Source organism: Rhinolophus hipposideros (assembly GCF_964194185.1).
Source record: "Rhinolophus hipposideros genome assembly, chromosome: 21".
NCBI lineage: Eukaryota > Metazoa > Chordata > Mammalia > Chiroptera > Rhinolophidae > Rhinolophus > Rhinolophus hipposideros.
In genome coordinates this window covers 46,868,898-46,892,012 of record NC_138067.1, presented here as the reverse complement: position 1 = coordinate 46,892,012, position 23,115 = coordinate 46,868,898, and the positions used below count along the sequence as shown (strand labels likewise).

Sequence of the window (23,115 nt, the reverse complement as noted above, 5' to 3'; positions counted from 1 at the left end):
GCTCCTCCCTCCGTCTCTTCGGTCCCGCGATTTCGGAACGTGAGGCGCGTTTCCTTGGCCCCACCCTCCTTGGCCGATGAGGCCCGAGGCCCCGTCTCTTTAAGGCGGGACGCTATTGGCCCCGCCCCCTTGGGGTATCTTGGTCACTGGTTCTTCCGTGGTGCCTAAGCCTGAGCTCCCGCCTCCCTGCTACACAGGAGCTTCCTTCTACCAACAAATTCGAGTCATTTGTACCCAACTATTTCCGAAGGAAACCGAAGTTTGTGGCCCCTCCTCCAAACTGCCTCCCGACTCAGCCCGAAGGAACTCGAAGCGGAGGCCCCGCCTCATTCCGAAAGCTGTCCAGGTCCCGGCTGTTTCCCGGGTCCCATCACCTCCTTCGGAGCCCGAAGCTCTGGCCCCTCCTCTCTCCGAGCCCGAAGCCCCGCCTCTTTGTGTGCTCGGGCCGGGTAGATTTCGGGTCCCGATCCATCCGCGGACGCGTGCTCCTGGTGCCAGCTCCTTCCCTGCCCAGCCCAGAGCCTGAAAGTTGTCGCTCACACGGCCCCGGATAGCGCAGCCCGGCAGGCCCTCGAGAGAGGCGGGGGCGTACGGGGCAGGGAGGTGTGGCCGGGGCGGGACTGCTCGGCCTCCTCTTGCCCCGCGGGCGACGCGGAGCCGGGCCCAGGTGAGAGGTGGTGGGTGAGCCCCAAGACGCGGTGGGGTCGCTGCGCAGAGGCAGGCTGACGGGGTTTCGGGGGCGGCTCTGGAGCACGGCCGAGTTGCGGGTGGCGTAACTGCCTGTGGCTTTGCCGGGGCGGTCCTGACAGCGCTGGGTGCACACAACTGGAGTGTGACTGGGGAGGGGGCCTGAAGACCCGGGTGGTCCCCCTCTCGGCAGGAGAGGTGTACGGAGCTCCGAAAGAGGTGGAAGCTGGAGGCCTGGGCTCCTCTGAGTCCTCCCGAAGAAGGGCCGGGGGTGTCTGCAGCCATGCGTGCTCGAAGAGGCAGGGCCTGAGTTCCTGGGTCCTCGAAGCAGGAGGCGGCTGGAGGTCTGGCATGCTGGGTTCTCAAAGGAGAAGAGGACTGGAGGCCTGGGTGCTCAGAAGAGGGTTACGGGGGTGGGGTGGGGTGGAATCCTCTGTCCTCTAAGGAGAAAGGGCCTGGAGGTCCGGATTCTTATGTTCTCAGAGAGGAGCTGAGGCAGGACTTCACGATCCTGGACAACTGAGGACCAGGAGGCAGATTCCTGAATCCTCCAGGCGGGAGGGGCTGTGGGGCCAGACTCCTGGGTTCTCACTGCGAACCTCTGCCCCTCCCCCAGATCATGTCGCCGGAAGAATGGACATATCTAGTGGTTCTTCTTATCTCCATCCCCATTGGCTTCCTCTTTAAGAAAGCTGGTGAGTCAGGTTCCCTCCCAGTGGAAAATAGGGGTGGGGAGCAGGGTTGGGGCCGCCCCTGTAAGGTTCCAGGCTTATGCTGTCTCTTCTCCCTGCAGGACCTGGGCTGAAGAGATGGGGAGCAGCAGCTGTGGGCCTGGGGCTCACCTTGTTCACCTGTGGCCCCCACACTTTGCATTCTCTGGTCACCATCCTTGGGACCTGGGCCCTCATTCAGGCCCAGCCTTGGTGAGGATGAGGGTGGGGGGAGATTGGAGGGGAAGAGGAAGCAACCTGTTTGCTCTTTGGTTCTTTTTCAGTTTCTGCCTGGGTCTCTGGATGTCTCTTGTTTATCTGTTGTTTCTTTGTGTTGTTTGTCTTTTTTGTTGTTGTTTCCCTCTTCTGCCTTTTTCTGGGTCTGTCCCTGTGTGTTTGTTCTGGTCTTCTACCTCCGTTCTTCTGCATCTGTGCCATGGATTCTGGAGAGAGGCGGACATTCCTTGCCTGCTGGCCTTGCCACCATTCATCTTCGAATTCCCTCTCCCTCTCTCCCTCCCTGTCTCCCCCTTCCTCAGTAAAACAATGGATGGAAGGTTTTTCACCCTGAAACTTCTGTTAACGTCTTATTCTTTTCTCTGTTGCTACGCATTTCTTTGTGGCTATGCCTCTTCTCCCGCAGTTTCAGTCTTGTTCATTCTGTCTCCACTCCCATTTTCTGTCTCTGAAGGTGGGTAAGTGGGAGGGGATTTGTAGCTGGAATCTGGGGGAGCGGAAGTGAGATGAGGTCCGCGGCCCAGCACCACCACCTCCTGTCTCTGCCCCAGCTCCTGCCACGCCCTGGCCCTAGCCTGGACCTTCTCCTACCTCCTGTTCTTCCGAGCACTCAGCCTGCTGGGCCTGCCCACTCCCACGCCTTTCACCAATGCGGTCCAGCTGCTGCTGACACTGAAGGTCAGATTCCCCCCACCCTCCCTTTGTACCAGTTAACCCCCCTAACTTCACCTCCTCCTCTACCACTCCCGTGCCAGCAGAGGAGGTGGGATTTTATCTTCCACATCCCCCCGGGGGCGGGACTTGACCTCTCAGCTCTTCCCTGGGTTAAAGAGGTATCCCAAGTGATGCAGCATGGGTACCAGAGGCTGAGCTAAGTGCATCTTTGGAGCAAGCCACTTTGCAAAGGAGGAAAACCGCTTTGGGGAGAAGGCACTTATCTAAGGGTACAAAACCAGGATCCTCAGGTCTGGCTCTAAATCACCTGGGAAGATGGGTGAAAGCAGATTCCCAGGCCCCACCCCAGATGGAAAAGCCATGAGTTCCCACTGTGCGCTGGGCTACCACGACGTATCAGTGAGCAATCATGCAAGGTAACAAACCAGGTCTCCTCAGGAGGGGAGTTCAGGACAAGCAGGCGTTGGTTAGCTAAGAGAAGAGTTAGAGGAACTACCTTTCAGGCTGCAGGCACAGTGTGTGGAAGGGAGCAGGCTGACTTCCAACTGTGTGCCAGCCACGTGGAATGAAGAGAAGGAACACCAGGGGCCAAACCACGATGGGCCTTGTTGGCCAACATAAGGGGTTTGGACTTCTTCCTGTGGGGGCCCAAGGTACCCTGGAAGAAGTTTTTTGGTTTGGTGTCAGAGGAGGTAATGTGATTGGATTTACATGTTTAAAAATACTCACTCTGGGTGCCTCGAGGAGATTGCAGTAGAAAGGGCAGGATGGGGTGAGGTAGGGCGCCTTAATCAAAGCCCAGCAGGCAGATGGAGATTGTGGCTTGATCATGCTGGGGACGGGTCAGTCAGAGTCCCCGCAGGAAACACCGCTTTTAGGATAACTTGAGGAGTTATTATTTATAAGGGGGGTTGGGCAGGAGGTGGAGGAGCCAGAAGGGACAGTGCAGGAACTCTGGACCAGCAGCCTGGGAGCCCGTACCAACCCTGGGCCCAAGGGGATGAGAGGAGGGGCAGGTAGGCAAGCCTGGAAGGAAAAGGCTTATGTAGAGGCACCCACCCTGACAAGATGTGTCCAGGGTCACGCCAGTCCAAGGTGATCTTACAAGGGAATAAAACACGAGCCCTCAGTCCTGCTTTCCTCCATGTCTACCTGGGGTTCTCTGTGGAGGAAGCTGGAAGACATGGAGGCCTGTTGACGTAAGGCCGGACTTGAGTCTGTGCCGAGAAGGGTAGAGGCCAAGCATATTCAGCCCAGTGGTGGAGGCAAAACAAAAAGGACAGGCTTCAGACACTTAAGAGAATAGATTTGGGGAGCGAGCAAGGTCTCCGGCCTGGGCAAATAACTGAACGGTGGTGCCATTGCCTGAGCACAGAGACTGGAAGTGGATCCATTTTGAGGAGTGGGTAATACCAGGTTCTACTCTGCATGTGTGAAATTTGAGGTGCCTGGTATATACCCGAGTATTAATGACAAGACGCAACTTAATGAATAGGTTTGGGGCTGTGAGAGGATAAGTCCTGGCTACGGGTTGAGTTTGGGAGTCACAAGATTGGGGGGTATGTAAAGCCGCAGGCTGCCGGAGAGCAGAGAAGGGTGGAACTTAGAGAAAGAAGACAGGCAGGCTCAGGTGTGACCCCAGGGAATGCCTGCCATGTAGAGACCCACTAAAATGCCATAACTCACGACTCAAGATGTTCCCTGGGGAGTGGAACACAGCTCCCAGCTGCACACCCCGGCATCCCTTGGCTGCCCAGAGGGGTAGCTTAAGGGAGGTGGTGTGAGGGGGCCCTGAGTCTGACCTGTCTCCCACCCACACCCCTTCCTCCCAGCTGGTGAGTCTGGCCAGTGAGGTACAGGATCTGCACCTAGCCCAGAGGAAGGAAATGGCCTCGGGCTTCAGCAAGGGACCCAGCCTGGGGCTGCTGCCCGACGTGCCCTCTCTGACTGACACACTCAGCTACAGCTACTGCTATGTGGGAATCATGACAGGTGAGTGCGCCTTCCCCCCACGCCTCCCTGTCCTGTCTCCCTCTCCCTCGGTCTCCATCCCAGCTGCTTGGCCCAACCCCTCCACTGGACCCAGGGCTCCTCCACAGGAAGCCCGACTATTCTTAGCCATAGTGATGCCTTGTAGCTTATTGGGAGCAAACGGAGATAAAGGAGAAAAGCCTAGGTAGATTTGATGCTTCTGCTGCCCAAAAAACAAATATTCACAGCTTATGATCCCATTTTAGTTTCAGAAAATATTTGTCATTAATGCTGACCTCCTAGAAGGTATTCTTTTTTAGGACAACTTTACTGAGCTATAATTGACATAGTCTCCCACTTAGAACCATGTCCAGTATGCTGGTGTTTAGTATATTTGCAGAGTTGAGCAGTTATCCCCACCACATAGTTGTAGAACAATTTCGTCACCCCAAAAAGAAACCCTTACACCCTTTAGCCATCACCCCCCAACCTCCATCTAATCCCAGTCCCGGGGAACCACTGATTGACTTTCTATCTGTGTCGCTTTGCTTAATGTGCACATTTTAGAATGGAATGACACACTATGTGGCCTTTTGTGACATGTAAGGCTTCTAACACCTGTCACTTCTGTTAATCCCCACTGCTCCCTCCCTAGGCCAGGCTATCATTTTAAATACTGCAACAGTCTCCCATTTTCCATCATTGTCCCTCTGCTGTCCCCACCGTGCTCAGTGGCTGAGGGGTCCTGTAAAAGGCAAATGGTACCCGGCACCTCCTGTTGGAAAAGCCCATGGTGGTTTCCTGGCACTGAGAACAAAACCCAAGTCCTCCTAGGTTCCCGGGGGTCCAGCGCCTGTGCCCTCTGGTTTCTTCTCATACCTGTCTCCTCTTCTCTACTTCCTGTCACTCTGTCACACAGAACTCACCCCCTCCCTGGGGTCTGTCTGACTCCATCTGTCTCAGAGCCTCAGTACCCCTCACTCTCTGGGGTATCCGGCCCTCAATATAACCGTGTACCACTTTTCCTTCTCTCTGTCCTCTGTTTCCAGGTCCCTTCCCTCTGGGGACACCCCCACCCTTGTGTCTGCTTCTGTCTCTCTTCTCTGTCCCCCTTTCCTCTCCCAGTCTTAGCTCCCTCACCCTCTCCGCTGGTCCAGTCTCTGACCAGCTAATCCTCCCCCTCCCGCCACAGGCCCGTTCTTCCGCTACCGCACGTACCTGGACTGGCTGGAGCAGCCCTTCCCGGGCGCCGTGCCCAGCCTGCGGCCCCTGCTGCGCCGCGCCTGGCCGGCCCCGCTCTTTGGGCTGCTCTTCCTGCTGTCCTCGCACCTCTTCCCGCTGGAGGCCGTGCGCGAGGACGCCTTCTACGCCCGCCCGCTGCCTGCCCGCCTCTTCTACATGACCCCTGTCTTCTTCGCCTTCCGCATGCGCTTCTACGTGGCCTGGATTGCGGCCGAGTGCGGCTGCATTGCCGCGGGCTTCGGGGCCTACCCCGTGGCCGCCAAAGCCCGGGCCGGGGGCGGCCCCACCCTCCAATGCCCACCCCCCAGCAGGTCAGGCGGCGGGAGGGAGGCATCCCAAGACCCGGCAGGCCCCATCACCACGGGCTGGCCCTGCCCCTAGCAGGGAGGAGAGTGGGGAGCAGGGGGCAGGGCCACCACCTGTTGTTGGCGTAGTGTCGCCCCTGGGCCACAACAGCTCGCCTTCCCCTGTCCTAGGGGACAGCACTCCTGATACCTATGGATTGCCCCTTGTTGCTAGAACTTGTCACCCCTTGGGACGGCGAATTGCTCTCTGTCACTAGGAAAAGGAAGGTGGTGTCTTAACCCTGTTGCCATGGAAGTGTCACCCCAGTAACCCGATTGTTTCTCAGGATGCCATCGTTGGGCATTGATGGGTTACCCTTTGTTGCTAGGGAAACGGTTCCCTAGCAACTGGACCACCTGTTTGCTAGGGAAGAAGGTTCCCTAGCAGCCATGGTTTGCCCCTTCCTGCCAAAAGTGTTGCTGTTTGTTGCTATGGAAATGGCACCCCTAAACTGTCCCTTTGTTACTAGAAGCCAGTATCCTCTCCGTGGAATGTCATCACATAGCCTGCAGTTGCCCTCTGTTTCTAGGGAAATGGCATCCCTGACTGCTGTCCTTTAGCGGAAGGGACACGATTCGTAGCAACCGTAGGTCACCTTCCTAGTCTTGCAGAGGAAGCTGATCCCCCTGGTAACGATAGACTGACCTTGTTGCTAGTAATGCTACCTCCCTAGCTCCTTCACTGCTAGGTAAGTCTCATTGCTGGTAACTACAGGCTCTCTTGTTGCTAAGGAAGTGTTGCTCCTGTGTTGTAAGGGAAATGGTGTCCCTAGCAATCAGGAATAGACTGCCTCTTTGTTTCTATCAGCCATGGTCAGCCTCCACTAGGGCTGTCCCTGGGGGAGCAGCCCCTCGTCAATGTGGTGTAAATTATGAACTGCTCCTCTTTGCTAGGGTGGGACAGTCCCCTAGTAGACACAAACTGCCATTCCTTTGTGGGGGAGCTAGCACTCCCACGCAGATTTATTTCCACTGCCCTAGTAACCATGGATGGATCTCCAGTGGCTGGAGAGGGTGTCCCCTAGAAAATGTCAGGTGGGAACTGAAGGCTTTTCTAACCAGCTGGCCTCACTCGTAGTGGATGGCCCCCCTCCCATTATCAGAAGCCACCAGGGGTGCAGGTGAGCCAAGGCTGTTCTCCTCCCCCCCCCACCAGATGTGTAGGCACCAGGGACTCAGAACTACCGTGTTACTGGGGATGACACTTCTTGAACAATGGTAAGGACCAGTAGCCAGGAAAGGCCCTTTCTTAAAGCTTTTCTAAATATCCCAGGCCTTGTTGCTAAGGAATGCCCTTTCCCTAGCCACAGAGACCATCCAGGTGTCACGTAACCTAGAACAACTCCCTACCATGGCCCACGTCATTGTTAGGGATGCTACTTCCCTAGCAACTGAAATGTCTGACAACTCAGAAGGGACCACATTTGGAGGCTTCTCTGAATACACTGAGCTTGGTTGCCAAAGAATGGCCTTTCCCTAGCATGGAAGACAGTGAAGGGTCAGGTTGCTAAGGACTTGTAGTCTGGCAACCGTAGTCCTTCAAAGGCTTTTCAAAGCTGTTACCCACCCCATTGCCAAAAGGAGAACCCCATTATTGGTGAACTGTGCATCCCCACCTCCACCTCCCTCCCAAGAAAGGCTCCCTCTGGGCTACACTCCCCTGTTGCCCTAGCCAACGTGACCACGGCCAGAGGGCTGTTGCCTGCCCGCGATCCCCTCCTTAGCACCAGGGCTGGGACAGTAACCCGTGTCAGGAGAGGGCCTGGCTGAGCTGCATGTCTGTCCCCCACCCTCACCCTCCACCCCCCACCAGTCCGGAAGAGGCGGCTGCCCTGGAGTACGACTATGAGACCATTCGCAACATCGACTGCTACGGCACCGACTTCTGCGTGCGGGTGCGAGAAGGCATGCGGTACTGGAACATGACGGTGCAGTGGTGGCTGGCGCAGTACGTCTACAAGAGCGCGCCCGCCCGCTCCTACGTCCTCAGGTGAGCCCGCCTGCCCCAGGAACGCACAGAACTACATCTCCCAGGAGTGCCTGGGGCTGTCCGTGGCTTCCCAGGCTGAGCCTCCGCCCCTGAGGACCATGGGATCTGTAGTTTCTGGAGCCTGTTGCGCTACCACTGATTTGCATTACTCTGGGCTCAACGTGCTTCCTTCCCTCTCTGGGCCTCAGTTTCTGCTTCCGTCAAGTCATCCTCATTGGACAGAAGCAGTACACTGAGCCCTGTGGACTCGGCAGCCAAACTTTCCAGAATCTACGGCCCCGCCAATTATTAAGAAACCTTAAGAAGTAAAATCTCTTTCCTCTTAAATGGGGGCGATGCCATTACCGCCTTGATGGGTTCATGTGAGGATTAAGAGACAAAGTCTGAAATGTACTTAATGTGAGATCTGACAAGTGAGTGCTGGCTACATATTAGCTTCTATTATTCTTCACTCTGATAATTCTTGAGTGGAGACTTTGTGCCAGACATTATCTTTATAACCTTAGCAAGCGGGAACTCTTGCTCCATTTTAAAGATAAAGAGACCAAGGCTCAGACAGGTTAGGTAACCTGCCGAGTGTCACTCAGGCTTCCTGGAGCCAGCAGATGAGGTGAGGACACCCAATAACACCTCATAATGAAGCCATTGATGATGGCAGCTCTGAAGCTGGACTTACCTGGGTGCGGGACCAGTTTAAAGATGACTCTGGCCTTGTGTTGAGAATGGCATAGAGGTCGGGGAAGGGAGCAAGAGTAGAGCCAGAGACAATTCAGAGGCCTTTGGAGCTGGCAAGGTGGGAGACGATGGTGTCCTGGAGTAAGGAACAGTGGCTGAAAGAGGATGGATTTGAGAGATGAACTCGAGGCATGGCATGGACCAAATGTGGGGCGTAAGAGAGGAAATTAAACATGATGTCTGAGTGATGGTATAAGTGATACAGGGCACAGAAGGGCCATTGCCTGAGAAGGAGAAGACTGGGCATGAGAAGGTTTCAGGAGTGGGTGGAATAAGGAAGCAAGTCTTTGGTTTGGTCTCGCTTTGAGGTGACTATTAGATTTCTAGCTGGAGTTATTGGATAGTCAGTTAGTTATGTGATTCCGACACTTAAGGAACATGCTGGTGTAAGAAGTGGACACTTGAGTGTCATCAGATCATAGAAAGATGATACTTAAAGTTTGGGGTCTGAGCGTCAGGTCAAAACCAGGTCACGCCAGTGTTTAAACCAGGGGTTCTCAATTGGGGTGATTGGGCTACACCCCCAGAGGGCATTTGGCAATGTCTGGGGATGTTTTTGTCACAGCCGGGAGGTGCTTCTGGCATCTCATAGGTAGAAGGCAGGGATGCTGCCCCTGCCCCCCAGCAAGGAACCACCCAGCCCCAGACAGTAGTGCCAAGACTGAGAAAGCCTGGTGTGGACTACGCACGAGGAGGAACAGCAGCAAAGACAGCCATGAAATTGGTGCACAGTCATCAAAATGTTCCTTCTGGAAGGGAGCAGTGGGCACCAAGTGCTTCAAGGAGGAGGGAGGGGTCATTTGTGTCACGTGGTGCCAGGAGCACAGTACAATGAAGGCAGGTGGGACCGCTGGGTTGGGTGTGATGGAAGGCAGGCACCTTGGTGGGAGCAGTTTGGAGGGCGGAGGGGCAGCAAAATGGGAAAGGAAGCGTAGGAATGGAAGCAGAGGGGATGGAGGGCAAGTTCAGGATCCCCAGGTGTGTGTCCTCCTGTCCTGTCTCCACACTGGGGAAAGTGTCTAAATCCTACCACTCATTTAAATCCTCTCCACCATAAGTAGGAAAAAAAGAACAGTGTTGTTACTGAAAACACATTAAACCAGATGGCCGTGCACATTGCGAGTCACCCACTAATGAGGTCACCGAGATGGAAAGAAATCTCACCCTTGTTATACCCCTGGGCATTACAGTCCTTTACAGAGCTTGTCCTCGATAGAAACCATAACTTGTGCTCAAGGAAGAGGGCTCAGCAGCACTGTTTGCTACACCTCCTTTCATGTTCATCCCTAATTCACCTGATAATTGGGGGTAGCCGCCATGCTAACCAATGGGCTTTATCTAAAGGAAGAGTAAAGTCCTATCTCTCCCACAAGCAGGTGGTTACAGGGGGCCAGGCCTAGGACAAACCCCCACAGTGGCCAAGAAACAGGATTCTATCTTCTAGGATGTTTAGATTTCAGAGATGGCTCCCAGGCTCCAAAACACATCCCTGGATTGTAAGGCTTTCTACAGCTTACTTTGCCTTTTTAAAGATTTACATCTATATCCAAAGGACCAAGGAAAGATTTGCAAACATTGGGTTTTTCAAGAAAATGGCCAAGGAAAATTCAACCTTTTTATGTACCCTTAGGCCCCCAAAGATGTGTGGTTGGCACTATTCTGTCATTAGGTGACTTTTGTACTTCTGGCGCTGATGTGCCAGAGGGAAAAGTGGGTGCCATGGGCAGGAAGGATTTCTGCCCCAGGCCCCGAAACCCGCTGAAGGTCACACTCTGTGTCCATGAAAGTGGTGATCAGAGCCTTAATTTGTGGGTCTTCAAAGGCTAACATTTTAGGGTCCATAAAGGAGGGGGGCATGGCTGGAGATTTCTGAGTCTTCATGCATCGGGAATTATACTCCTGGATCCCCAAAAGAGGAAGCAGCTAGCGGCTCAAGTATCTGGGTCCTGAGGAAAACGGGTGCTGGGAAGCAGTTAGCTGGGTTCCTGGAAAGAGAGTAGAGACTCCGGGACTGGGGACCTAAACGTCCGGGTCTCAGGGAGGACGGGCTGGGGGTCTGGACTTCCGGGTCTGACTACCAGCCCCTCCCGCAGGAGCGCCTGGACCATGCTGCTGAGCGCCTACTGGCATGGCCTTCACCCTGGCTACTACCTAAGCTTCCTGACCATCCCGCTGTGCCTGGCAGCCGAGGTTCAGCTGGAGTCGGCACTGCGGGGACGGCTGGGCCCAGGCGGCCAGAAGGCCTGGGACTGGGTGCACTGGTTCCTGAAGATGAGAGCCTACGACTACATGTGCATGGGCTTCGTGCTGCTGTCGCTGGGCCAGACCCTCCGCTACTGGGCCTCCATCTATTTCTGCATCCACATCCTGGCCCTGGTGGCCCTGGGGCTGGGGGTGGCTTTGGGTAGGGGCAGCCCCAGCCGGCGGAAGACCGGGTCGCAGGCCACCAGCCTTGCCCCGGAAAAGCTCCGGGAGGAGTAAACTGCTTGAAACTCCTGCTGCCAGTCGGTCCAGCCACGAAGCTTTTGCCTGGGAATTCTGTGAACCAGGCTGCCATCTCCTTTCCCAGAAAGAGTCCTTGATTTGGCTCAGGGCCTGGGGCCTGGAGAGGATTCCCATGTCCCTGCTCAGTACCCTGCCTTTCATGAAGCTCAGCTGAGGGGTCTCCCTGCTTTCCCACCCTCCCCTGAGGGTTCCAGAAGGTCTGTTTCCCTCCTATAAAATCCAGATGCTGTCCAGACAGGACTCTCCCATTGTCCCTGCCACAGCTTCCAGGTTACAGAGAGCTGGCTTGCCCAGTCAGGGCTGAGGGGCCAGTCCCCTTCTACAGCTCCTCTCTGGGGAAGGGGCCCATTTTTCTTGTGGTGTTTGCCCCACTTTTATCACACCAGTGTTTCAGGCCTGGAAAGGGACATAACCTTCCTTTTTCACAAAGGGGAAACTGAGGCACAGATGAGCAGGCATGGGGGCCACCATTCTTGGAGCTTCCACTTGAGCCACCCTGGGTCCCAGCACTCCTGTCACCCTCTTATCATCTTGTGGTCTAAGACAGCGTAAGAATGTGTGAATCTCTCCCAATAAAGTGTTGCACACAGACTGTGTACGTGGAGTGTCTGGGTGATCTACCGATGTGGGGGACATGAGCCACCAAACCGCATGTGCTGTGCTGCCCCAGCTCCCGGATCCACACTGACACCTGTGGACTTCAGTTCCCAGGAGACCTTTCGGAGCAGCGACCCTGACAGGTTATAGGAAGTGCACTGTATTCCCTCCGGGGCCACCTGGTGCCCAGGTGTGACCGGCCCAGACCCCACCCTTCCCTGGGGCACCGCCCAGTTGGCCGCTAGAGACGGAGACGCAACTGCGCCTGGGGACATGGAAGACAGCCCAGCGTGGGAACCCGAGGCCTGGGGCTCCTCCAGGGGTTGGCCAGCACCCCGAGAGTCTGGAGCAGGTTGGGGAGCCCAGGGAAGTCAGGTCAAACCCCTCGGGCTGGCGGACAATGGAGGAGGCCTGGAAGCCTGGGTCTGGAGGGCAGAAGGGGGTGGGGTTTCGATTCCTGAGTTTCTAGTGGAGAAGGGAACGGGAGATTGGGACTCCTGGGTCCTGGGGAGGAGTTTGGAGACCTGGGAGAGGAGATAGCTAGGGGCTGGGAGTTGGATATCTAGGAGTGGGAGGGGCCGGAGTGGCAAACTCCTGCATCAGAGGGAACAGGAAATTGAGTAGTGGACTCCTCAGTCCTGAAATAGGTGGGGCCTGGAAGGTCCACACTTGATGCCTGGGGAAGGGGCTGGCGGCCTGGACTCCTGGGTCTGAGGGAGGAGGGGCTGGGGGCCTGTACTTCAGGGTCCGAGAGAGGAGGGGCTGGGGGCCTGGACTCGGGTGAGGGAGAAGGGGCTGGGAGCTGGGGGCCTGGACTCCTGAAAGGTCAGACCCCCTTCCTTCCCAGGCCCATCGCTGTCCTCGGTGCTGAATGAGCTCCCCAGTGCTGCCACCCTTCGGTACCGGGGTCCTGGGGTGCTGCCCTGGGGAGCACTAGAGGAAGGGGATGAGGACGGAGAGAGGAGCATCCAGGCCTTCGCAGAAACTGCCCAAAAGGAGCAGCAGGAACCACTCCCTTCCCGGAAACTACCCTGGCCCATGCAGGCCAGAAGGGCACACAAGTGAGATCCCCCTCCCACTTGTTGGGCTCTGCCTACGTCTGTCTCTGCCCTCCCTGCCTCTCTGATCTGCCTCTCTGGTTTCTTCTTCCCCATCTGTGTCTCTGCTTCTCCGACTCCAAGTAGTCCTGTCTTTCCACGGTTCCAGACTCACTTGTCTCTCTCCCAGGCTCTCGTTCCAACTGATTTCTTCTCTCCCTCCAAGCCTCTCTCTGCCTCTCACTACTTCTCTCTGGGTCTGAAATTTGTTATTCATTTTTTTTCTCTCTGCTTTGTCCTTCTCTGTGTCTGCCTCTTCCTCTTCCAAGCCTAACATGCTTTATTTACTCCTTCCTTTCCTTTCTTCCTCTACATACATTGCAGGGCCCCGGTGAAAAATGAAAACGCTAGGCCTCTTGTTCAATAATTATTAGACATTGCAAGATGACAACAGCAGAACATTAGAAGTGCAAGGCCCTTCCAAGAATGGGGCCTGTGTGGCTGCTCACGTGGCCCTTGAAACTGACCCTTGTCTCCTTCTATAATTCTGACACAATTTTGATGTGTGCATGAGGGGATCCCCCGACGCCAGCAGGCAATTCTCCCACACCGACTGGAGGTCCTACAATTTAACTCATTTCTCACACTATCAACCTAGAGACAGCATCAGGTACCACAGATTAAGGGCTCAGTCCTACAAAACTGTCCCCACTTCTGACACCAATCATAAGTCCAGGTTCTTACTGACCAGCTATAGATCAGTGGGTCCCACAGCCTCCTTCTCAGGTTCAATTAATTTGCTGAAACAGCTCACAGAACCCAGAGGAACATTTTACTTACTAGAGCACTGGTTATTATAAAATGATATAACTCAGAAATAGCTGGATGGAAGAGATGCAGAGGACCAGGTATGGGAAAAGGGCACGGAGCTTCCTGGCCTCTCTGAGGTCACCATTCTTCCCAGATTTCCACATGTTCAGCAACCCAGAAGCTCTTCAAACCTCATCCTTTTAAGTTTTTATGGAGGCTTCATGCATAGGCGTGACTGATTAAGTCACTGGCTATTGGTGACTGGTTGAACCTTCTGCCGCTGTCCCCTCCCAGGATGGAGGTGTGGGAATTAACCTTCCAGCCCTCTAATCACATGGTTGGTTCCACTGGCAACCAGACCCCACCCTTAGGTGGGGTCCAAAAGTCACTTCAGTAACATAACAAGTCACCTTAATTGCTCTCAACACTTAGGAAATTCCAAGGGCTTTAGCAGCTCTGTGTCAGAAATGGGGAGGAAGACCAAATATATATATATCATTATAAATCACAATACCTTCCTTTTTTCTGTTCTTTTTTTTCATGTTTACTTTATGATGGTATTTGCCTACAGAAAAGCATAGGAAACATGATGTGCACACTGAAAGAGTATCCTACAGCGAGAGCCCAGGTGAACCCAACCTAGGGCAAGAGATACATACGGCAGCACCCCAGAAGCACCCCCACGTACCCCTCACCGTGATCCCTCCTCCCCAGACATACACCTGATCACTTCCTTCCTCTTCAGAGCTGGGCCGCCTGGGTCTGCATCTGTAAGCAGGAGCGTTCGCCTGTGCTAGCTCTGGGACTCATATAAATTGAACCCTGAGTCTTGGCGTTCCGTCCGGCTGCCTATGCTTAGCGTCACAGGTTTCCTTTTATTGCTAGAGTATCCGTGTTAGGAACTCACCGCGATGTACTGTCTGGTGGTTTCTACATTTGAGTGGTTTCCATTTGAGGCTGTCAGGTCCCTAATTTCCTGCCTGTGACTCTGTTTCCTCCCAGGCAGAGCCACGCCAGGGACCAGGTGACTCAGGACTCCGGGTCCAGGGCAGCCCACTGGGCCTTGCTGCTTCGGAGGTCCAAGGACAGGATGCAAGAGGTCTTGCGCACCGTAGAGCCCTGGGCGTGGACGCTGAAGAGGATCGGGGGTACGGTGGGGCTGGCTCCGGGAGCGGGGCGGACCCCGATCCAGAGGGGGGAGGCGGCTAGGGGTCCAGGCCCGGGGGCCTGGACTCCTGGGTCTGAGAGAGGAGCGGAGGGGCCTGGTCCGGACTCAGACAGGGACCCGAGACTTCTCTGCCGCCCCCTGCAGGCCAGTTTGGCGCCGGCACTGAGGCCTACTTCTTGCTGTTGCGCTTCCTGCTGCTTCTTAACATGCTGACCGCGGTGCTGAAGGCCTGCATGACATTGCTGCCCACCTGGCTGGAAGGGGCTCCCCCGGGTCCCCCAAGCCCTGACCTGTCCTCTCCCTGCGGCTCGTACAACCCCCGCCCCCAGGGCCTGATCTCCTTCTCCTCCCAGATCTTCAGCCTGCTCTCGGGAGAGGTGAGTGCTAGGAGACCCTCTCTGGGAGACCCCCTCTGAGCCGCAGTGACCCCCGACCCTGATTGCCCTGCTCCCTGAACCCCGCCCCGCCAGCCCCACGGTGAGTCCTGCTTCACCCTTCCCTCCGCAGGGTTTTCTAGAATGGTCCCCTCTCTTCTACGGGTTCTACCCACCGCGCTGGCGCCTGGCTGTTGCCTACCTGTGTTCCACTTTCGCCGTCGGCCTTCTCTCCCTGGTGCTTATCCTGCATCGGTCAGTGACACCCCCCACACACCCAGACCCCGGACCCTGGGAGAAGCAGTGGTGGTAGAAGCCCCTTACCAGGAATCCCAAGTCTCACTCTTCAGTCCCTTTCTGAGTTGAAATCAGTTTTTAAAATGCTTTACAAGGGCTCAGGGTCAGGGGTAAAGATGGGAAGTTTCACCCTCCTGTTGCTTAGAGTCTGGTGGGGAAGGTACGCTATTAAACAAGCAAGCAAATGAATTACATCTTTAATGGAAGGGAGAAGTGAGATATAGAAAAACAGCAGTCACTATTTCATTTATGCAAATATTTATTGAACAGCTACTATGTGCCAGGTATTGTTCTACGCAGTTGGCAAAACACACAGTAGGGAAAACAAACAAACAAAAAGACAACAGATTGTGTCCTGATGAAACTGACATTTTAGCCAGACAAGTGACAAGCTATAAGCCATAAATGAGCCAATCACATTGTGTGTTAGAGGGTAAGGTTGTTGCAACAATTCAGGTGAGAGATGGTGGTGGCTTGGACCAGGGTGGTGACAAGTAATCCATTTTAGACATCTTTTTACATTGATTCCCGCCCCCCAACTTTTTTGAGGTATAATTGATACATAACATTGTATAAGTTTAAGGTGTTGATTTGATATACTTACATTTTGTAATATGATTACACGTGATTTAATAGACATGTATGATTCCTTCATCATATCACATAATTACCTTTTTTGGGGGGTGAGAACATTTAAGATCTGCTCTCTTAGCAATTTGCGAGTATGTCATACAGTATCATTATGGTCACCACACTGTACATTAGACCCCCAGAACTTACTCATCTTATAGCTGGAAGTTTGTGCCCTTTGACCAGCATCTCCCCATTCTCCCTGCCTCCAGCCCAACACTTAGGTTTTTCTATGTCTTGGCTATTGGGAATACTATGGCAATGAACATGGGGGTACAGTTATTTCTTGAAGATAATGATTTCAATTCCTTTGAATATGTAGCCAGAAGTAGAATTTGCTGGATCACATGATAGTTCTATTTTTAATTTCTTGAGGAACCTCCACACTGTTTTCCATAGTGGCTGCACCAATTTGCACTCCCACCAATGGTGCACAAGGGTTCCTTTTTCTCCACAGCCTCGCCAGCTCTTATTTCTTGTGTTCTTGCTAACAGCCATTCTAACAGGTGTAGGTGATATCTCATTGTGGTTTGGATTTGTTTTTCCCTGATGATAAGTGATGTTGAGTGCTTTTACATGTACCTGTTAGCCATCTGTATGTCTTATTTGGAGAAATCTCTATTCAAGTCCCCATTTTTAAAATGAGTTGTTTTTTTACTCTTGAATTATAGGCATTCTTTATATATTTTGGAGATTGACCCCTTATCAGATGTATGATTTGCAAATATTTTCTCTCATTCGTAGGTTGCCTTTTCATTGTGTTGATTGTGTCTTTGCTGTACAGAAGCTTTCTAGTTTCATGTAGTCACACTTAACTAATTTTTGCTTTTGTTGCCTGTGTTTTGGTGTCATATCCAAAAATTGTCACCAAGACCAGTACCAAGGAGATTTTCCTCTATGTTTTCTTCTAGGAGTTTTCCAATTTCAGGTCTAATGTTTAAGTATATAATCTATTTTGAGTTAATTTTTGTGAATGTTGTGAGATAGGGGCCCAGTTTCATTCTTCTGCATGTGTTCATGCAGTTTTCCCAATACTGTTTGTTGAAGAGACTATCCTTTCCCCATAGAATATGTGGTTACCCTGTCAGGTATTAATTAGTCAGATATTAGTTAACTGCATATATTTTTCTTTCAAAAATGTAACACACATTCAGAAAAATGCCCAAACTAAAGGGTAAAGCTTGCTACATTCCCACTCATATCAAGAAACTGAACATGACCAGGCTCCAGAAGCCTTCTCAAGACCACTTTAAACTACCATAGTCCTCACACAGTGTAGTAGGGGAGATAAACTGGGAGATAGACTGTTAAATAAACAAGCAAATCAACCGTTTGAGTTTAGGAGCGGTAGGTACTATATAGAAGACAAATGGGATGATATTTCCAGCTTTTTTGAGATGCAATTGACATATAACACTGTATAAGTTTAAGGTGTACAACCTGTTGTTTGATACATTTACATGTGATTCCTTTATGCTACAATAGAGCAGAGATTAGCACAATTATTTTCTGATAAAAAAGTAAAGGCCAGGTTGGAATTATTTTCATTTTTGTGGGCCATATAGTCCCTGTCTCAACTAAACTCTACTGTTGCAGGGCAAAAGCAGCTGTAGACAGTATGCAAATGAGTGGGTGTGCCTGTGTTCCAATAAAACTTTATTTACAAAACCAGGATTTGGTCCTCGGGCTGTAGTTTACCACCCTGTAAAATAGAGAATAATGGTTGGGCACCCTCATTAGATGGAGTGGCCAATAAAGAACTCTCTGAGGAGGTGACCTACATAGATGGAGACCAGAGGACGAGAAGGAGCCAGCCAGGGGAAGAGCCGAGACAGGGGCATTCCAGGCAGAGGGAACAGTGAGTGTAAAGGCCCTATGGTGGAAAGAGGTTTGGAGTGTTCTGGGAAATGAAGGGCCAGGAGGAGGAGAGACAGGATTTGAGCTTTGAGAAGTAGGTGGGGGCCAGATCAGGTGGGCCCTGGCTGGCTATGCTATGAAGGAGCCTAGACTTCAAGAACTAGGAGAAGCTGTGGAATAGATTTTAAACAGGGGAATATCATCTGATTTGCATAAAAAGAAGGGTTCCACTGGCTCAAGAACAGAGAAGATTTTGAGAAGGTTCAGGTGGAAGCATGGAGACCAGGTAGAAATCTTATGTAGGTGTCCTCTAGAGAGATAACGGAGGCTAGCACCAGTTGTAGTGAAGGTGGATATGGACTTTCTTTGCCCAGTTTTGTTTCTTTCCCTTTCTCTGTTCTCTGTCCTCCTCCCTGGTCTTGGTCCCCTCTCTTCAGTCTCTTTACCTTGCCCCTCCCCGTTTCTCTGAGTCTTTCTCCCCAGCCATTTCTCTGGGTGTCTATCCCTCCTTCCTCTCTCTGAGTCTCTGATTTCCTCTTTCTAGATCTTTTCCTTCTCAGGGAGACTTTTTCTCCCTTTCTCTGAATCTCTGTCCCCTTTGGGGGGGGTCTCAATCCCCCTCTACATCTCTGTGTCTCCCCAGGGTCTTTGTCCCTCTCACTCTGGGTTCCTATCTCCTAGGTCTCTGTCTCTCTGTAGTGTGTCTGATCTCCTCTGGGTCTATCTTGGAATCTTTCTCTTGATCTTTGGCTCCAAGGACTGTATGTGTCTCCGCCTCTTTGACTCTCCACCAGGTAACAGCTCACCAAATGCCCAAGGTCTTAGGGTGTATTTTTCCTGTTTGTCCCCCCATGCTCGCGGCTGTCCTGCCATATTCCATCTCCTGGGTCTCCCCTCTCTTAGCTCAATGTCCGGCCTGAAGCAGACATTGTTGGCTGAATCTGGGGTCCTGACCAGCTACAGCCACCGGGTATTCTCCGCCTGGGACTTTGGCCTCTGCGGGGATGTCCACGTTCGGCTGCGCCAGCGCACCATCCTATACGAGTTGCAGGTGCTTTTAGGGGGGTGGTCTACAACCAGATAGGGACCAGAGAGGGTGGGGCTGAGAGAATGGGCGGGGCCTAGACCAGGGATGGGACTCTAAGTAGAGATTTCTTCTAAGGAGGCGGGCCTTGGGGAATGAGAGGGTTGGGAGGAGGCTGCAGAGATGCCTGAGGTCAAAGGTCACAGGAAAAAGCCAGTAGTCGGAAAGGGGCGGGGCCTAAAGCTCCTTGGTTCAAAGTTTGGAATGGTGAGGCCAGAAAGGGCTTGATAAATTAGAACTGGAACTGCTGAATTAATCATAAGTGCTGAGCGGGGGCCCAGAGGGGCAAGGCTTGGAGTCTGGGTTGGACCTCAGAGGGGTGGAGCTTTGGGAGCTGGGCGGGGCCTCGGGGGCGGGGCTTGGAGTCTGGGATGAGCCTTGGGGGGCAAGGTATAGAGTGCTAGGTTGGGACTCAGAAGGGCGGGGCTCGGAGTCAGATGGGCCTTTGACGGTGTTGTTTGTGTAGTGGGCGGAGCCTTAAAAGGGAATGGTCGGTTGCCGGGTGTGTGGCCTTGGCTTTAGCTTCTGGTGCTGGGTGGGACTTGGAAGGATGGAGCCAGGGCATCTAAATTGTCTCCTTGGAGGGCCCTGGAGGGACTGAGACAACAATATAGAAGTCCTTAGAGGTGTGTTGCTATATCAGTTCTAGTTGAGCCCTGGCTCTGGACCACCTGCTAGGCCTGGGGGAATGGCACCCAAGCGAACTTCTCTCCTGGCCTCAGGTGGAGCTGGAGGAAGCGGTGGTGCGGCGGAAGGCTGCGGTGCGGACCCTGCACCAGCAAGCCAGGGTGTGGTCGGTGAGGGTGCTGCTCAACCTGCTGGTGGTTGCTCTCCTGGGGGCGGCCTTCTACGGCGTCTTCTGGGCTACAGAGTCCACTGTGGAGCTGCAGGTGTGGAGGGGCCTGAGGGAAGAGGGCCCCGGGGTCCTGGAACCTATGTTTCCAAGGGTGGAGGGGACTGATGTCTAGGATTCCTGGGATCTTAGCAGGGATGGGGGTTTATGTTTGGACCTCAAACTTCAGAGTGCTGAAGGAAGAAGAGGCTGGGGGAGGACATCAAGCAAGACTCCTTCAGGACCCCAAAGCCTTTTCTCTTGGCCCTCCTCCCTTTCAGAAGAGGCCCCTTGTCCAGCAAATGCCACTGTTAAAGCTCGGGGTGGATTACCTTCCATCCATTTTCATCGCCGGGGTCAACTTTGTGCTGCCACCAGTGTTCAAGTTCATTGCCCCACTGGAGGGCTATACCAGGAGCCGCCAGATCGTTTTAATACTGCTCAGGTTCAAACTTTCTGGGGTGGGCTGGAGATAATGGCAGGGGCGGTTGGTGGAGGGACCTTGGTTCTAGCAAATGAGACATGGAAATCCCGACATGGGATCCAGTGATATCTGGATTCAGATTCCAACTCTCTCTGTCACTGAGCCTCGGTTTTTTCATCTGTGAAATGGGGAGACTTGTGTGCACCTTCCGTGCAGGAGGGGCCTGGCACGCAGGAGGGGCCTGGCACGCGGCTGGTACTAGGTCTGTGCTGATCCCCTTTCTCTCCCTTGCTAGGACTATATTTCTCCGCCTAGCCTCCCTGCTGGTCCTGATCTTCTCTCTCTGGAAGCAGATCACTTGCGGGGGCAATGCAGAGGCTGAGAAGTGCAAAACCTGCGGCTACAATTACGAACTTCCGGTGAGAAAGACGGGCCAGGAGTCCTGGGTCCTTGAAGGAAAGGAGGAATTGGGTGGGTCCAGACTCCTGGCTTGGGAGGAAGGAGGAGCTTGGGGTGTTAGAATACCCTTCCCTTGAGGACAGGGGTATGGATGTTTGAAAAACTGAAGACCCCCAGAGAAAGAATTGATAGGTCTCATATGCTTGTGATTTAGAGACTCGGATGATGGGTACTGAGGTCTTTCTGACCCCTTTCTTCCTTCCTCAGTGCTGGGAGACTCGGCTGGGGCAAGAGATGTACAAACTCCTGCTTTTTGATCTGCTGACTGGCATAGCAGTCATGCTGCTCTTCCAGTTCCCTCGGAAGTGAGAGTCCCGCCCGTCGCGGTGGCTCCGCCCATTTCAGAGCAAGCCCCCTACCCATCACCCAGTTCTCTCCCCTTTCCCGCCCCCTCCCTTAACCTGTCTGCTCTGGTTTCTGTGCCCGGAGTCTGCAGACTCCGCCTCCTCCACGTGTTAGAGAGTGCCTTCCCGCTGGCTCCGCCCCCTGGGCTCGCCCTGACAGATATACTCACTTCCGTTTGATGGGCGGGACGGTGGAGGCGGGGAAACCCCAGGCCGGCACGCCTCTGACTTGCCCCGCCCCCACCCCTCAGGTTCCTCTGTGGCCTCTGTCCGGAGCCGCTGCGTCGTGTGGCAGGAACCCAGGAATTCCAGGTGCCCGACGAGGTGCTAGGGCTCATCTACGCGCAGACGGTGGTCTGGGTGGGGAGTTTTTTCTGCCCTCTACTGCCCCTGCTCAACACAGCCAAGTTCCTGCTGCTGTTCTATTTGAAGAAGGTGAGGGGTGGGGAGCACCTATCTGGAGCTGGAGGTATTGCGGCCTGGGCTTCGCCCCAGGGGAGGAGGGGACTGAGGGATGTGACTCCTGGGTCCTAGGGGTGGAAGATGCTAAAGTCCTGGACTACTGGATCCTGAGAGAAGGGATTTGGAGGACAGATTTCTGGATGTGGGAGGAGGGGTCTAGAGTATCCCAACTTTTAGGTCTGAGGGACCCGACTCCTGGGTCTGATGGTGAGAAAGGACTGGGGAGTCCTGGATACTGACTGAGGAGGGGGCCAAGGGCTAGGAATCCTGGGTGGGTAAAATAGAGAGACTGGGAGCCAGCCTTTTGTGTCTCAGATGTCCTCCTTCCCCCACCAGTTTGTCCTCTTCTCCATCTGTTCACCGGCCTCCCGCACCTTCCGAGCCTCCACGGCGAATTTCTTTTTCCCTCTGGTCCTTCTCCTGGGTCTGGCCATCTCCGCCGTTCCTGTGCTTTATAGCATCTTCCTGTAAGTTTAAGAAGTGCCTGCCTCTCTGTTCCTTCCTCCACCCTCATCTAGCGTTCTGACTTGGCCATCCTTGAGCTCTGCCTTTCTCTGACTTCAGGATCCCACCTTCCAAGCCATGTGGTCCATTCCAGGGACAGTTGTCCATCTGGGCCCAGATCCCCGAGGTTATTTCCAGACTCCCTCAGACCACCCAGAATTTTCTCTTCTTCCTGGGGACCCAGGCTTTTGCTGTGCCCCTTCTGCTGATCTCCAGGTGAGGGGGCCCAGACTCCTGGGTTTGAGTTTGAATGTGTGTGATCTGGGGGCCCGCTGCCTGAGTCTGAGAGGAGGGAGCTGGGGACCTAAACTCCTAGGTCTGAAGAAAGCAGGGGGCTGGAGTCCTGGACTCCTGGGTTTGAAGATCCAGACCCCTGGTTTCTAAGGAGCCATATGTTGAAAATATTCTAAGAGTGTTTGGGATGTGGCTTTTATTCATGTCTCCTCTAGCATCCTGATGGTGTATACCCTGGCCCTGGCTAACTCATATGGACGTTTCATCTCGGAGCTCAAACGGCAGATAGAGACGGTGAGCCAGGCAGAGTCCCTGGGAAGGGGTCCTGGGGAATATGGAAAGGAACATGGGGAGAGGTCTGTCTCACCTCCACCTCTCTTTTACCGCAGGAGGCGCAGAATAAAGTCTTCCTGGCACAGCGTGTTGTGACACTGAGCTCAGCCAAGGGGGTTCTTTGACCTCCCCAGCCTGCTCAGGGTGATGTCCCACTCTCAGACCCATCCCTGATCCCAGACCCCTTGTAAGCCTCGGCCACGTCATCTGTAAAATGGGAGAAGTGGAAAAGACTGCACTTCCTTCCATCCCTGGTTTCTGAGATTGCCAGGACCCTGAACACCCTGATTTTAGTAAACCTCATTCTTGTGTCGATAAACACAGCCGAGGCTGCTGAGTGCTTTTTGAAACTTGCGTCCAGCTGCGGGAGTCAAGGCTTTTGCAAGACGCAAGCCAATCAAATATATTGGCCTTGTGAGGGCCTGAGGGCGTTCCAGCCAATCAGAGATCGCGTCCGGTAAGCGTAGGAGCGGTGACACAGTAATTGACTCAAAACGTTAATCTGAGGCGGTCGCTACGCGACACAACGCGTGATTTGAAGCATTGGTGGGCGTCTCAGCCAATCAGCTGTCG

General features: G+C 53.6%; 2 protein-coding genes across 5 annotated transcripts; both read left to right on the top strand.

Moving 5' to 3' along the window:
- Positions 1-131: 131 nt before the first annotated feature.
- Positions 132-11,687, top strand: MBOAT7 (membrane bound acylglycerophosphatidylinositol O-acyltransferase MBOAT7). 4 transcript variants are annotated; one of them, XM_081032237.1, is made up of 8 exons: positions 132-667; positions 1,304-1,382; positions 1,481-1,610; positions 2,186-2,312; positions 4,142-4,301; positions 5,473-5,833; positions 7,680-7,856; positions 10,685-11,687. In XM_081032237.1, the coding sequence occupies exons 2-8, from the start codon at positions 1,307-1,309 to the stop codon at positions 11,070-11,072; spliced, it is 1,419 nt and encodes a 472-aa protein (XP_080888363.1). In that variant the 5' UTR covers positions 132-667; positions 1,304-1,306; the 3' UTR covers positions 11,073-11,687. The 4 variants fall into 4 exon arrangements, with proteins under 4 accessions (XP_080888363.1, XP_080888365.1, XP_080888364.1 ...); XM_081032238.1 differs by having other exon boundaries at positions 660-1,031; XM_081032239.1 differs by lacking the exon at positions 2,186-2,312 and having other exon boundaries at positions 418-667.
- A 241-nt stretch (positions 11,688-11,928) lies between these two features.
- On the top strand, positions 11,929-22,862 carry TMC4 (transmembrane channel like 4). The gene is made up of 15 exons (XM_081032236.1): positions 11,929-12,045; positions 12,541-12,754; positions 14,543-14,688; positions 14,853-15,085; positions 15,216-15,337; positions 18,770-18,917; positions 19,673-19,840; positions 20,064-20,227; positions 20,502-20,625; positions 20,873-20,970; positions 21,261-21,444; positions 21,808-21,938; positions 22,036-22,191; positions 22,425-22,503; positions 22,599-22,862. The coding sequence occupies exons 1-15, from the start codon at positions 11,967-11,969 to the stop codon at positions 22,665-22,667; spliced, it is 2,115 nt and encodes a 704-aa protein (XP_080888362.1). The 5' UTR covers positions 11,929-11,966; the 3' UTR covers positions 22,668-22,862.
- The last annotated feature ends 253 nt before the right edge of the window (positions 22,863-23,115 follow it).

Bases quoted from the DNA above. Each gene is read 5' to 3' on its own strand.
- MBOAT7 (XM_081032237.1), top strand. From the start codon at position 1,307: ATGTCGCCGGAAGAATGGACATATCTAGTGGTTCTTCTTATCTCCATC. The intron at 4,302-5,472 runs GTGAGTGCGCCT...CTCCCGCCACAG, and splicing joins CTATGTGGGAATCATGACAG to GCCCGTTCTTCCGCTACCGC. The intron at 5,834-7,679 runs GTCAGGCGGCGG...ACCCCCCACCAG, and splicing joins CAATGCCCACCCCCCAGCAG to TCCGGAAGAGGCGGCTGCCC.
- TMC4 (XM_081032236.1), top strand. From the start codon at position 11,967: ATGGAAGACAGCCCAGCGTGGGAACCCGAGGCCTGGGGCTCCTCCAGG. The intron at 14,689-14,852 runs GTACGGTGGGGC...CGCCCCCTGCAG, and splicing joins GACGCTGAAGAGGATCGGGG to GCCAGTTTGGCGCCGGCACT. The intron at 20,228-20,501 runs GTTCAAACTTTC...CTCCCTTGCTAG, and splicing joins ATCGTTTTAATACTGCTCAG to GACTATATTTCTCCGCCTAG.